We start from the raw sequence: 13,725 nt of genomic DNA on the forward strand, positions 1-13,725 counted from the left end.
CGCCTTTAGGTCCTCAGTTCCACTAATGTTGTATTTTCTACAGAACTGGCTGACACAAATTGCTCTATTTATTATTGAATGATTGTAATGTTTCACAGTGTCTTGGGAGTATTCCTGGAATTTGTAAATCCAAGTCAATTGATGTAAATTGAGTGATATAAAGTATAATTGAGGGATATTTTTTAAACATATCTTTAAATACTTTTACGTATACATTATGGATTCCATAATAAAACAGAGCATAGGAATTATGTTATGAATAATGGATATGAAAAATAAAAAACCTATTGTACCCACATTTATAAGGTCTATAAGGTCATTGCCATTTGTTGCGTACAGCTCAAACTGTGCCACACAATAGAGGCCATTAGTATCTTGCAAACAAGAGTCATAGTCGTCTAAACCGTAGAGGTGTGGCATCCGTCGATATTCTTCATCTGTAAAAAGTATCTAATTGTTTTATTTTGAAAAGTATTTGTCTAGTGGCGTCAAGAGTTGTTTAATTTTTAGAATCTGTTGTTAATTTTACTATATTTAGATAAGCTTACGCTTTGAAGTATTGGTGATGGAGACACCGTACCACCAGCTGTACCACCATCGAGAGGGAAATCCTCGAAAAGTACCCGGTGCCGTGGGAGCGACACAGAGTTACGTGGGATTCTTACCGCACTAAACGAATAATAATCAGGCGTAGGGTCTAAACAACCTATTAATTTGCTGGCTGGATGATACTTTATGTTCTAACGTAATATCTTGTAGCGTTTTACATAGCCTAATATACAGCATTTTATATAGGACTAGCTGACCCGGCAAACTTTGTACCACCTCAAAGTCTATTTATCAAATATATTTCATATAAAATATAGCCTATGTTACTCGTGGATAATGTAGCTTTCGAATGGTGAAAGAATTTTTAAAATCGGTCCAGTAGGTTTTGAGCCTATTTATTACAACCCAACAAATAAAGTTTTCCTCTTTATAATATTAGTGTAGATTGTGTAAAATAATATATAAAACTAGTCCATTTAATGTTTTTCAATAAATCCCTATTTTTTAGTCAAAGTAGGCTGTATATTAAACTAATTCAATTGTTTAGTGTATCTACATACGAGTACATCACTTACCGGTAAGATTTAACCAATAAGATTTACCTAACATAAGAAATATATATATAAAGAGATTGGCTAGATTATGTTTCAACATAAAATAATATAAAAAACTAGTCCATTTAATATATTTTTTAATGAATCCCTATTTTTAGTCGAAGTAGGCTGTACGTATATTAAATTAATTCAATTGTTTACTGTATTTACATACGGGTACATCACTTACCGGTAAAATTTAACCAATAAGATTTACCTATAGAGACAAAACTAGATATTGACAACTCTGTACCAACCAGGGGTACGGCATGGTACGGTGGGTGTATCACTAATTTACGTACATAGTAACAAAAATATATTACCCTACCCTACCTACCCTATTATATTACCCTACCCTATTATTAAGAAATGTTACTCCGTTAAATCTCATTAAGGTACAAAATTACAGTTATTTGTGTGTCATGTTTTTTTTTAAACGCGGACAAAGCTGCAGTTACTGATAATATTAAACAAATTTAGGTATATTTAAACATCTAAAAATAATATTCTTAGTAACATAATTTTGTTTTCTTCTTATACTCAGAAAACCCTTTCATTTGATACCCATATCATAGGGGTGCTAAAAATAATTGGTCCGCTATCTTGGGAGGTCCATCATATGGGACTTCGAATGCGTTCGAATGGAATCATGCGTTGTCATACAAACCAAACGGGTATGCAAAATTTCAGTTCAATCGGTTGAGGCAGACTGGTTCAAAATTTAGTTGCAAAATTTGACCACGATACGAATTATCAAAACATGCTAACAGTTTGTAAAATATAGGTAACACTATCATCTAGAAAATATTACCTAAATACAAAAAAGGATTAAACATTTATGTAAATGTTTAATTAAAATCATTTAGATAATTACTTATTTAACTTAATTTTCTTGCAAAATGCACTTACCAGTTATACTGTACACGATTCCTAAACAAAAGTTTAAAAAGGTAAATAATAAAAATTGATAATTCATCTTAGGCGTACCTTTACCTCAACTGATTCTACATACTCTGACGTGAAATTATATTTACAAAGTATGAACACAAGAGTTTAGGTATATTAAAATTTATCCTCGGAAATGGACGCACGGCAGTAGAACGGCCAAGTTGCATATTTCTTACGCCCGTGTAAAAACTTTGTTGTATATTTTTATTTCAAAGTCATTTTATAATTGAACCATCATGCGAGCCGCACTATGGTTGTCAGCATAATTTTGTATATTATATCAATGAAATAACCTTTTTTTCAAAATCTTTTGTGGTTTCAAATACAGTGGCAGAAGACTTTGGCATTTGACTGCTGAACTCCATCCCCACCCGAGAAAGTATTATAGAAGAAGTATTTCTTTGGTCGTATTATTTTTTTTAATTTAATTATTCACTTTTTCGGCATCTTATTATTAATGTATACGAACTTGTATCAAATTAACTGCATACTCGTTGACTATACCACTTGCATCAAAACAATTCTGAACCACAGGTATAGTCCGCGCCAAACTGCTTGTCCGCTGTGAAGTTGTTGCGAGCAGGTGTAATCATACAATTTGCTGTGGCGACGCGATTCATTTCTATATTCAGAGCGGACTAGAAGCTTTACGCGGACTATAATAAGCATACTGATATAATAAGTAGACTATAATAAACATTTTAGTAATATTACTTGCCTCTCATAAAAATGTTTTACGTAAATTTAAAAAAACTACTTTTACTTTTACTTGACCTAAATTTTTCGAAGTGTGAATTATTTATAAATTCTGATAAATCACCAGAAGAAAAAAACAAAATTCTTGAAAAGTTTAACATTTTAGCTCCTAACATAAAGAATCTGGATAAGAACTCCCTTCACCTACTCGGTGCACCTGTGTTTGAAGATTCCATTAATTCATTTACTCAAAATCAAATTCAAAAATTTAATAGTGTTTCAGACAGATTATTTAATATAAATTCCCATATGGCATTATGCTCCAAAATTTATTTATTTTCTTAGATTTTCCCCTTTTTTAGGTTTATTAACATTTTAAATGAAATTGACTCCATCATCCATAAAACATTATCAACCTTATTTAATTGCCAAATTTCGGACCGCGCTTGGACCCAAGCCTCATTACCTATTAGGTACGGAGGTTTGGGAGTACGTAAAATTTCTAGTGTTTCCCTCCCAGCATTTTTGTCTTCGACTCATAGTACGCAAGACCTCGTTTCGAAAATATTATCAAAATCCCTAATGAACTGCGACGTTGCGTACATGAGTGAAGCCAAATCTGCTTGGGTAATGGCCTGCCCAAATCAAAATTTTCCAAAACTATTAAATGTTCAAAAATTATGGGACGAGCCTCACTGTAAATTAACATATGAATTACTTTTAAATACTACAGATGATATTACAGAGCGGGCTCGTCTTTTAGCAGTATCGGAACGAGAGTCCGGTTACTGGCTACAGGCTCTTCCATCAAGCAACATAGGGACTCTTTTGGATAATTCCACTTCGTCTTGGCTTAAAAATCAATGAACCACATCGTTGTGTCTTCGAAGGTGTCGATCAATCTGGTCATCACGGTCTGTCGTGTAAGATTTGTTTACGTAATTCGACGACTTAGCAAAACATCTGACGCCAAAATCTCACTCATGGCTTACCATGGTTATGTTGCGTCCCATTTAAGGTATGGTCTAATTATATGGGGTAATTCGACACATGTTAATAGCGCGTTTTTGGCACAAAAAAAAATGTGTCCGGGCCATCGTTGGTGCACCACCTTGGGAATCATGCCGTCCATTATTTAAAAAATTCCGTATCTTGCCGCTAGCCAGCATGTATATTTATGAAGTAGCTAATTTCGTAAAAAAACATAATGATAAATTTATATTAAGTAACAGGTGTCGCGGGCCCAATAAACTTTTACATATACAAAGTGTAATGAAGACTGGTCTCTTCAAAAGAAATTGTTATTATATGTGTGTTCGTATTTTTAATAACTTACCAGATTCTCTAAAGGACATGCCACTTACCAAATTCAAAACAATGTTATTTGAATTTTTAATCCTACATTGTTTTTACTCTGTTGAAGAGTTTTTTTCACTTCGATAATTTAATAATAATTATGTAATATTTTTCATTTAATTTAAGGATTGTAATGTTATCACGCCACATAATTGATGTTAGCATTGAGCAGCAATTATCATATTGTGTAATTTTAATTGATGTATTTTAATTTATGTTTAGTTTATTTGACATTACTTTTATATTGTTGCATGCCGATATTGGCCAAATGTGCAGAACTTTGTCAAAATATACCATCTAATGTACCATATTTGATGCAATGAATAAATAAATAAATAAATAAATAAATAAAAAAACGCAGTGCCGGCCGTATGTCGCGCCACGCATGCATCAACGATGTCATCCGTCGGGCTCTTGTCACCATCAACGTACCGGCTACCTTGGAGCCGAACGGTATAGTGCGTGATGATGGCAAGCCGCCAGATGGTTTGACACTCGTTCCCTGGAAACAGGGGAGGTCCTTGGTACGGGATGGTACATGTGTTGACGTTGACACCATGGCACCGTCTCATATTCGGGCGACCTCGATGCGTGCTGGTGCGGCCGCCGAATCTGCGGAGGCTGTGAAGCGGCGCAAATATGCTGCTATTTCACAGAATTATATATTTGTGCCCTTCGCAGTTGAGACGATGGGACCGTGGGGACCAGAAGCGAAGCAATTTTATAAAGAATTGTCTTCGTGCTTGATTGAGACCTCTGGTGACCCAAGAGCTGGAGCTTACCTCGGTCAACAAATAAGTTTGGCAATACAACGAGGTAATGCTGCTAGTGTCTTGGGTACACTACTGCGGGGCAGCGATCTGGCTCATTTATTTTATTTATTATAGTTTTAGTTATTTTTTGATTACTATAAATATTTTTATTTCTATTTGTTTTTAATTTAGTTAAAGTTATTATAATATTGTAATAAGGTTTAAATATTGAAGTAAATACTTAAAAAAAAAACTACTTATTAACTAATTAATAATCATTAAAATTCAAAATTGTAAATGAAATTAATTTTCCTTATATTTAAACAAATATTTAGACAAAAAAATATACTAAAAAAATGCTGCATTTTCCTACCGTAAGATTTAGTTAGACATTTTTGTAGATTTTGTTGCGATAATGGGAAGTTGAATAAAACTTTATAACCAACATCAACCTTTAAAGAAGTATTTTTAACAGACTTCAAAAAAGAGGTTCTGTTCGACCGCTATGTATGTATGTATTTTCGCAATTTTCTCAAAAAATCTCATCCAATGTGCATGAAATTTTGATTATTTATATTTTCAAGTCTAACAATGTAATGTGTCTTATGAAACGAATCAAGAATTTTAATTAAAATAATAATTTTGTTTTATTACGATAATAAATTGTTGATAATGAAAGTACTTAATTATGAAGGATAAATTTTACTAAAAGATTTTAATGGCTTACTCGTATTGAGAAAGACGAACTTGGCACTTGAACGGCAGTGCTGTTTAAAAGCTGTGGTATAAACGACACACTTAAACGAGGCGTTACTACTTAGTTTTCAGGAAAAACAGGAAACACAGGACTCATTTCTGTTCTGGACTTGGTAAGACTCCAATACCATAAGCTATAAGGTATAAAGAAACAAAAGAAAAAAAAGTCAAAATTAATACGTGACCAAAAACAAACTGCACGATTAAAATACAAATAAATAAAACAATGTGAAAATGAAAAAAATGCATAAATAATTCAAGGAGATCAAAAGAACAACATTGCTGCTTCGGATTAAAAATATACTTCACATTGTACTTCAAAATTTATTTAATTGAATAACATAACAGTAATATTATTTAATTTTAATATTTAATAATGGTTTAGTTTGCAAATTAAACATAGTCTGTAAACAATTAAATCTTTAGATAAGTTCATCCATTATGTCATATTAAGCATTACAGAATTTTGGCAGCACCCTTTTATAGTTTATCGACATAAAGCTTTTAATAGTCTTATCGGCAACTTAATTTTTCAGTTCGACCTCAAAATCCAAACTCCTCTTCATTCAGGTTAAGCTCTAATGCTTACAGCATTTATTTAGAGATAACAAGACTTTTGTGTAACTTTAACACTTACCAGGACCTTAACAGGACCTTTTCTCCCGCATAACACCATAGGGAGAAGTCCTTGTCAGCAAAATCGGAGTCACTTCCTTTTACCTAGTATTATTTTTTAGTTACCTTGTAATGTGTATTCTTTTGTATTTCAAAGGCAATAAATGTTTATTGTTATTATTATTATTATTTAAATAGTTACGCCGAATTAAGGACTGAATTTTAATAACATTCAAAATGTTTTGCAACAGTAAGATATGTCTGCCACCGATATAAGAACATATCTAACACTTATTTATATAATTCCAAATTTGATATAGTCTCTGACGAGGCCATTGAACCTCTCCCGGAAGAGATCGCTGACTTCCATATTGAAGCTGTCGAGATCCACTCCGTCTTCAGGCTTCGGCGCGTTTTCTGGGTCCACTGTTATGACCGGCAGCGTCATTAAGCCAAGGGACAAACCACATGGAAGCATCTGAAAATAGGAACCAAAATTGAACCAGTTAAAACTCAGTGATTGATATTCGAATCCAAGTACGCATCTTTGATTTTTCAAATGTATGTGTTTATTAGGAATTAATTATCACTTCCTATAATGTTGAAGAAAACATTGTAAGGAAACTTGATAGTTATTAAAAACGATGTGTGAAGTCTTGGCCTGCACGGTGGATTTTAGACTTAAACCTTTTCACTCTGAGAGGAAACCCTTGATCAACAGTGAGACGATTACGAATTGATAATGATTGAAGCTAATACTTTATAGATGGATAATAAATATCGCTATTTTAATAATTAAATGAATGCCAAACACAAAGACCAGTGTATATCCTAGACACATCAGAAATTGATAACACGTGAATTAATACAGAAACCGTGAACTTCGAATTTTAAATATTTATCTTATTTTAAAATGTTTAATCAAAAATACCTCTTTCACATCACTGCGGTAGTCCATCTCCGTATAAACTTCCTCAGGATCAATACCAAGTCGTTGGAGTGTTTTGCTAAAGGTCTCATAATAATGATTGAAGTATTGGTGCAGATGGTTCGCCCTGAAGTCTTCATCGGAGCCGCTGATAAGGAAGAACAGAAGGTCACACACCGGGTTCCCTCGCTGGATCATCTGGTAGTCTACCAACACCAATTCTAACTTCCCATCCTGAAAGGTTTTTGAATGATATTTAGTTTTGAATATGTTTTGGAACAGAAAGTAGCAAAATACGAAAAATTATTGACATCTTTTCGATTGTAATAACTTTGTCTATCAAATTTTATCCATTGACCATCTAAATTCGTCAATTATGTGAAAACGTTATTCAAAATAATAAGCAAAATAAGAAAACGAATATGGTTTCTTTTTACTATTAATATCAAAATAAACTAACAACAAATAAATAGCTATAGTTTTTTAATATAAGTTGTATGCTTACTTCGCATTTTTTGTGTAGAATGTTGCTGGGTCTAAAATCTCCGTGAGTTAAAAACAAGCGCCGTTTTGGGTTAAAGTACTTGAGGAACGTCTGCTCTGTCAGTTCATCCTTCAAGTACTTCTCCACCCTTGCCCTGTTAACTTCCTCGGTTGCCTTGACGCCAGTTTCAATTCTGTTCTTCAGAAAATTCTTCATCTCGTCCGTCGGGATAGTGAATTTAAGTTTTTTGACCATTTCTGAATATGTTTCGGGATCGTCCCTTTCATAAGCGACGGAGAAGGCGTGTAAACGCGCTAATGCTGCTACACTCTTAGAAGCGTACTCCCAATCGAAACATTTCAATCTATCGAACGCCTGGTAGCCTTTACCAGACAATTCCTCTAACACAAGGACCTCATCCATATACGCCGTGCTGCCTCCAAAATACTTGGGCAAAACGAATTTATCTTCCTCAGGAATGTTGTGCACTTCTTCAAACTCCCTGTACTTCGGCAGGATCTTGGTGTAGAAGATTATTTCTGTTTCGAACACTTGTATAGCAGACATTGCACGTATTTTCTCTCCGAGAGTAGCGATTTTGGCGAAGAGTTTGATGTCATCTTTTCCTGGGGCAGAGAGCGTGACGGTGAAGAGCTGGGAGGTGTAATTTGCTCCTCCACTGCTCAATGGCTTCAGTGCAATTTTACTATTTGCATAGTCTTGTTCCTGAGCAATTTTCTGTATCACTTCGCGTAGTTTCGTCTCCGCATCCGACATGATTGAAGTTTACTCGTCAATTAATGCAATTAATCTATGAATGTTATGAAGAGTAACTTTGTCACGAGATAATGATTTCAGAACTTTATAATTCAGTGGAGTAACGCTTAGTCTTGTGCGTACGTCATGTTGTACAAGTACCTAACCTTATGTTATCATTGGTAATTGAAATGCAGTTCCGTATTTGTTCAACTCAGTATTACAAGCAGATAAGTGATAACAGTTAAGAGGTCTTAAGGATCTATTCAAAACTTTCTTCCTGATATATCTATTAAGTGCACTTATACATGTAAAACTCCTTTCCATAAATTATGTAATCAAAAAAGTTACATTTCTGCCCAATTCTTGTTTAATCTCTGTAACCCTACTTTAAGGGGTTTAACTGTTATTGAATATTTTATTAAATAAACTTCAGATCGTCAAATTAACTATCGTTAATCGTTAAATCGTTAAATAAAGTTCAGATGGATGAAAATATTTAACAAATAAATAAAATAAAATTGTATATATTCTCACTTAACTAAATAACTAGTTATGTGTGTGTGCACACAAAAAAATTAATTCAGCGTATCAGACTACTGTGACACACATTCAAAAACCAAGTTGGCTTTAGAGTATTTTTAATTTTTACTCTAACAATATTTAATATATCTGATGAATCCGATTTAATTTATGATAATATGTGTAAAATGAAAATAAACTGCATATTTCAAAAACAATTTTATTTATCTAAACCCATTATTTAATCCTAAAAGATCCTACCAATCAACGATGATGACGTCACAGGATCCCCATCCTCACATAGTCCCTGACGAGTCCATTGAATCTTGCCAGGAAGAGGTCGCTAACCTCCACATTCATTTTGTCCATATCGATGACATCCTCAGGCTTCGGGGCTTTGGATGAGTCCACGGTTACAATAGGCAAACAGAAAGCACCAAGAGTAAGCCCGAATGGTACCAACTGTAATCATTGGAAACATAAATTAGTGAAGCAGATACAGTAAATTTAAAAAGTTTAGAACTTAAGAAATTTTGAAGTTTATTTATTTATTTATTTCCATTTAACTCAGACATAGTCCATATTTTGTTAGTATCTACATTGTACTTAAAAACCTATGTTAGTAAAATTTATTATAATTAAAAAGTAATAATAATAAATAACAAAAATAACAATACAACTAAAATTATTTTCTACGCGATATTCCCGAAGTGACATAAATATTCCAATTTAGTCTTACATTGGACAAAATTACTATTAAGTTTTTGTCTATATATTAATAAGTGAAACAAAAATATTGTACCCTTTTTACGAAAATTACGCGGACGAACGAGTAGGAAACTTGCCACAAGTACAGTTTATATAGAAAAGAAGAGCAGAAGGCTAATATTTCCAATAACGCATAGAAAGTACATTAAATCAATAATAAAATCATCAATGTTTTCAGTTATGTTCATGTATTATAAGTACCTCCTTTACGTCTGCGTCATAAACATCTCTTGGAAGTACTTCAATGACATCTATCCCAAATCTTGCAAGGGCTTTGCCGAATTCCTCGTAGTAGTGGTCGAAAAACTCGTCCAAATGATTGGCCCTGAACTCTTCACCAGACCCGCTGATCAGGAAATACAGGAGATCAGTAACCGGGGTCCCTCGCTGCATGATTTGGTAGTCCACTAACACGGGCTGTACCTTGCCGTCCTGGGTAAAGCAGAAATTGAGTCTTATTTAATAATATAAAATCACAATAATATAATAATAATTAAAATTCATTTGTTTCATATTTATATTAAAGAAGAACCCCAAGTAGGATTAGAGTCCTACCTGAGATCGACTCCTGACGACTAAGAACGCCTTGTCGACACTAATGTGTCCTTTAAACCAGAACGCAACAGCGCTTAAAATAAATGTTATAAAACAGAAAAAGAGTGATTGCAGTTCCTCAGGTGTAGAACATAAAAGGGTTTTACCACCTCTGAATTACCTACTAATGATAAACAAACTTAATTGTTCACAAGCACTAAATAAATTAATTTGTGTACGCAATCATGATATGCACGATGTATTATTAAAGACTGTACTGTAATCATATCTATCGTTATTTGCAGCTGTATAAATGTTTATTCTTGCTTGCGGTACAATAATACAACACATTTAAAACGAAAAAAGACATACTAAAAAACAAAAAATAAATATTTTACACAAACATGCTATTTTAGAAACAGCTATTAAACTAGATAAATCACTCACTAACTCACTCTATTCAATTTGTGTAAAATGTTACTGGGCCTGAAATCTCCGTGTTTCAAAATTACACGTTTTTCAGGTCGAAAGAACTTTTGAAGTGTCGGGCTGCTCATACTCTCTCTCAAAAACTTCTTAACCTTTGCTCTATATTTCTTCTCGGTCGACTCAATCGCAGTTTCAATGCTTTTGGACAGAAAATCCTTCACAGGATCTATTGGCATGGAGATTTCCAATTTCTCAATTAATTCCGAATATCGTTCGGGATCGTCCTTATCAAACGCAACAGACAAGGCATGCAGCCGTGCTAATTGACTTACACACTTCGAAGCATACTCCCAATCCATACACTCGAATCTGTCGAAGGATTGGTAACCTTTAGCTACCAAATCCTCGAGAATAATGACTTCCTTCATATATTCCGCGGTTCCTCCGTAGAACTTGGACGTGACAAGTCTATCTTCCTGAGGAAGTTTGTGCGATTCTTCCAATTCTCTGTACTTTGCCAGAACCGTCGAGTAGAACGGTATTTCTGTTTCGAAGACCTGTAGGTTCGACATCGACCGCATTTTCTCCCCGAGAGAAGCGACTTTGGCGAACAATTTGAGATCATCCTTCCCTGGAGCAGACAACGTTATGGAGAATAGCTGAGAGGTGTAGTTTGCTCCTTCACTTGATATCGGCTTCAGGTCAACCTTATGGTTACGGTATTCTAGTTTTGTGGCAATTGATTTCAGCACTTCGAGTACTCGCAATTCTGCATCCGCCATCGTTGAAGGTTCCGTGTACATTAATGTAACCTGCAATGTACCATAATCGTGTAAAGATTAACATCATGCGATAACGATTTACTTTTTCACTGATTATTCAAATCTTACCTTTATACGCACACGAGCTTTTGCCCGCGGCTTCGCTACATCCGTACATAGTCCCTGACAAGTTCATTGAACCTAATCGGGAACAGTTCACTGACTTCCATGTTCAGGCTCTCCATGTCTATGCCGTCCTCCGGCTTCGCGGCTTTGGACGGGTCTACTGTGATAATGGGTAGTGAGAAGGCACCGACCGTCAGCCCGAATGGTAGCGACTGAAATGAAGACAATATTACAAGCTAGTGTCCATTTCTTTTAGAAACTAATCTTTCAAAAACTTAAGCTCCGTAACGGCTAACCTTGTAAAAATCCCATTTACGCTATTTCACTGTCTTGTATTTTTTTTTTGACGTCAAAATATTTAACGGTATTACTTCAATTTAATCGTTACGGCTACAAATTATCTTACTAGATTTAAATTACTAGATATGGGATTTGCTTCAATAGGATACCTAATAAAGTATTGGTTGACATTACTACAGATATCCACGAAATATAATGACTCCTCACTCCAACATTACCTCTTTTACATCTTCATCATAATGCTCCTTCTTATACACCTCGTCAGCATCTATACCGAATCTCTCCAGCGCTTTCCTGAACACCTCGTAGTAATGATCGAAGTACTGATGAAGGTGCTTCGGTCTGAATTCCTCGTCCGAGCCGCTGATGAGGAAGAATATTAGGTCAGGCACTGGGTTCCCTCTTTGAACCAGCTGGTGGTCTACTAACACTAACTTGAGCATGCCATTCTGAAAAGATAAATATCATGTAGAGACATAACTTCATAGATAATGATTTATCCTGTATAAATACTGCAAGATATATTGTCAACATGCACTTTGCTGGAAACGGAACCCTCAAAACCTCGCACAAAAGTGCACAGGCAGAGCCGCAATTGTGTTACTTCGTACCTTTACCTTTTTTCGTCCTAGAATAGAAGTACTTTATCAAAGTTATTTTAACTACCACTTGTTTTGAATAGAATTAATACCGTAATCCTCAATAAAATTCAATAGAACCGACATTAGATTAGTGTTCGAGTTGCAGCGATAAAGTCGCGGCCTCGGAGTATGAATTACGTAGTGGCGTTACATTTGATGCAACTACGTAATTCAAGCAAAGGCGGATTTTGATATTTGCCGCCAGTATGCAATTAAAATTTTGCCGCCCTCACCAGTGCCACCCTAGTTCAGAGCTGTTCAGTGTTCAGATGAGATATTATCGCGAGCAAATGCTATTCACTATTTATTGTCGCCCCAACAGACCAAAAACGATTGCCAAGATATTATACAAAAGTTCAGGGGCTTACGAATTTTATGTACCAAATAATGAATTTAGATTTTTGATCTATATTAGGGTGCTTAGGTAGGTAGTTATCTTGTTTGACTAGGGTACATAATGAATATTCGAAAAATCATTAGGTGATATTCCGAAGCCCAGAATGAAATGACGAAATAGATAAAACCGTATTACCAGTGTTAAGTAAATGACTAATCAATAAATTACCAAGTCACTATTACTGACTCGAAATTATAAGTCTACCTATCTGAAAACAATAACCTCAAGTGTTTATCAAGAGATATGGAAACCTCAATATGGAACCTTTGAACATAATATCTTGATGATAAATAATTAAATTTACATTACAAGAAACAAAATATTCACTCATTTATGTAGGTATTCTGTTCCTTTCCTGAATTAAGATTTACACGTGATTTCATATTCAGAATTGGTTATAGATAATGGTTGCAATAAGGTGTCAATTTGTAATCATTTGCAAATAAAATGTGGAGTCTCATGTAAGATTGGTCATAAGTACCTATATTAAAACACCTGAGGACATATGCAAGTGCCTCTGACAATTGGCATAACAAAACCCATAGACCAAACACTACAACGCTCAACACTGCTGTTTTATTTCGTAAATATGCAATGCAAGTAAGCCATGACGGGTCCAAATGACTTTAAGCTTTACCTTTCTAAAACAGAAATAAAATAATGTATTAAATACTAACCTCGTCAGTCTTCTGTAGAATGTTGCTGGGCCTAAAATCTCCGTGGTGTAAAAGAACAGTTCGTTCTGGTTTGTAATACTTCATAAATTTTCTCTGTCGCTTTGGCAGCGGTTCCAATAAACTTACTCAGAAAGTCA

At 34.5% G+C, this 13,725-nt stretch overlaps 3 protein-coding genes across 3 annotated transcripts; all 3 read right to left on the minus strand.

Annotated features, from left to right (window-relative positions):
• Positions 1 to 6,560: 6,560 nt before the first annotated feature.
• Positions 6,561 to 8,454, minus strand: LOC140752575 (uncharacterized). The gene is made up of 3 exons (XM_073086913.1): positions 7,699 to 8,454; positions 7,197 to 7,427; positions 6,561 to 6,743 (listed from the first exon to the last, which is right to left on the minus strand). Exons 1-3 carry the CDS (start codon positions 8,452 to 8,454, stop codon positions 6,561 to 6,563), a joined length of 1,170 nt encoding a protein of 389 aa, XP_072943014.1.
• A 780-nt stretch (positions 8,455 to 9,234) lies between these two features.
• Positions 9,235 to 11,468, minus strand: LOC140752576 (uncharacterized). The gene is made up of 3 exons (XM_073086914.1): positions 10,713 to 11,468; positions 9,925 to 10,155; positions 9,235 to 9,417 (listed from the first exon to the last, which is right to left on the minus strand). The coding sequence occupies exons 1-3, from the start codon at positions 11,466 to 11,468 to the stop codon at positions 9,235 to 9,237; spliced, it is 1,170 nt and encodes a 389-aa protein (XP_072943015.1).
• On the minus strand, positions 9,981 to 13,682 carry LOC140752457 (uncharacterized). The gene is made up of 4 exons (XM_073086762.1): positions 13,589 to 13,682; positions 12,092 to 12,322; positions 11,577 to 11,785; positions 9,981 to 10,155 (listed from the first exon to the last, which is right to left on the minus strand). Exons 1-3 carry the CDS (start codon positions 13,670 to 13,672, stop codon positions 11,612 to 11,614), a joined length of 489 nt encoding a protein of 162 aa, XP_072942863.1. The 5' UTR covers positions 13,673 to 13,682; the 3' UTR covers positions 9,981 to 10,155; positions 11,577 to 11,611.
• Between the last annotated feature and the right edge of the window lie 43 nt (positions 13,683 to 13,725).

This window comes from Epargyreus clarus, unplaced genomic scaffold, assembly GCF_041222505.1.
Source record: "Epargyreus clarus isolate Ecla_fem2 unplaced genomic scaffold, WU_Ecla_fem_2.2 ptg000024l, whole genome shotgun sequence".
Taxonomy (NCBI): Eukaryota; Metazoa; Arthropoda; class Insecta; order Lepidoptera; family Hesperiidae; genus Epargyreus; species Epargyreus clarus.

Coding starts and splice junctions, on each gene's coding strand:
- LOC140752457 (XM_073086762.1), bottom strand. CDS start 13,672: ATGAAGTATTACAAACCAGAACGAACTGTTCTTTTACACCACGGAGAT. Junction 12,323..13,588: donor TTCTACAGAAGACTGACGAG/GTTAGTATTTAA, acceptor TTATCTTTTCAG/AATGGCATGCTCAAGTTAGT. Junction 11,786..12,091: donor ATGATGAAGATGTAAAAGAG/GTAATGTTGGAG, acceptor TCTTCATTTCAG/TCGCTACCATTCGGGCTGAC.
- LOC140752575 (XM_073086913.1), bottom strand. CDS start 8,454: ATGTCGGATGCGGAGACGAAACTACGCGAAGTGATACAGAAAATTGCT. Junction 7,428..7,698: donor TTCTACACAAAAAATGCGAA/GTAAGCATACAA, acceptor AAAACCTTTCAG/GATGGGAAGTTAGAATTGGT. Junction 6,744..7,196: donor ACCGCAGTGATGTGAAAGAG/GTATTTTTGATT, acceptor TCCTATTTTCAG/ATGCTTCCATGTGGTTTGTC.
- LOC140752576 (XM_073086914.1), bottom strand. CDS start 11,468: ATGGCGGATGCAGAATTGCGAGTACTCGAAGTGCTGAAATCAATTGCC. Junction 10,156..10,712: donor TTTTACACAAATTGAATAGA/GTGAGTTAGTGA, acceptor TGCTTTACCCAG/GACGGCAAGGTACAGCCCGT. Junction 9,418..9,924: donor ATGACGCAGACGTAAAGGAG/GTACTTATAATA, acceptor CAATGATTACAG/TTGGTACCATTCGGGCTTAC.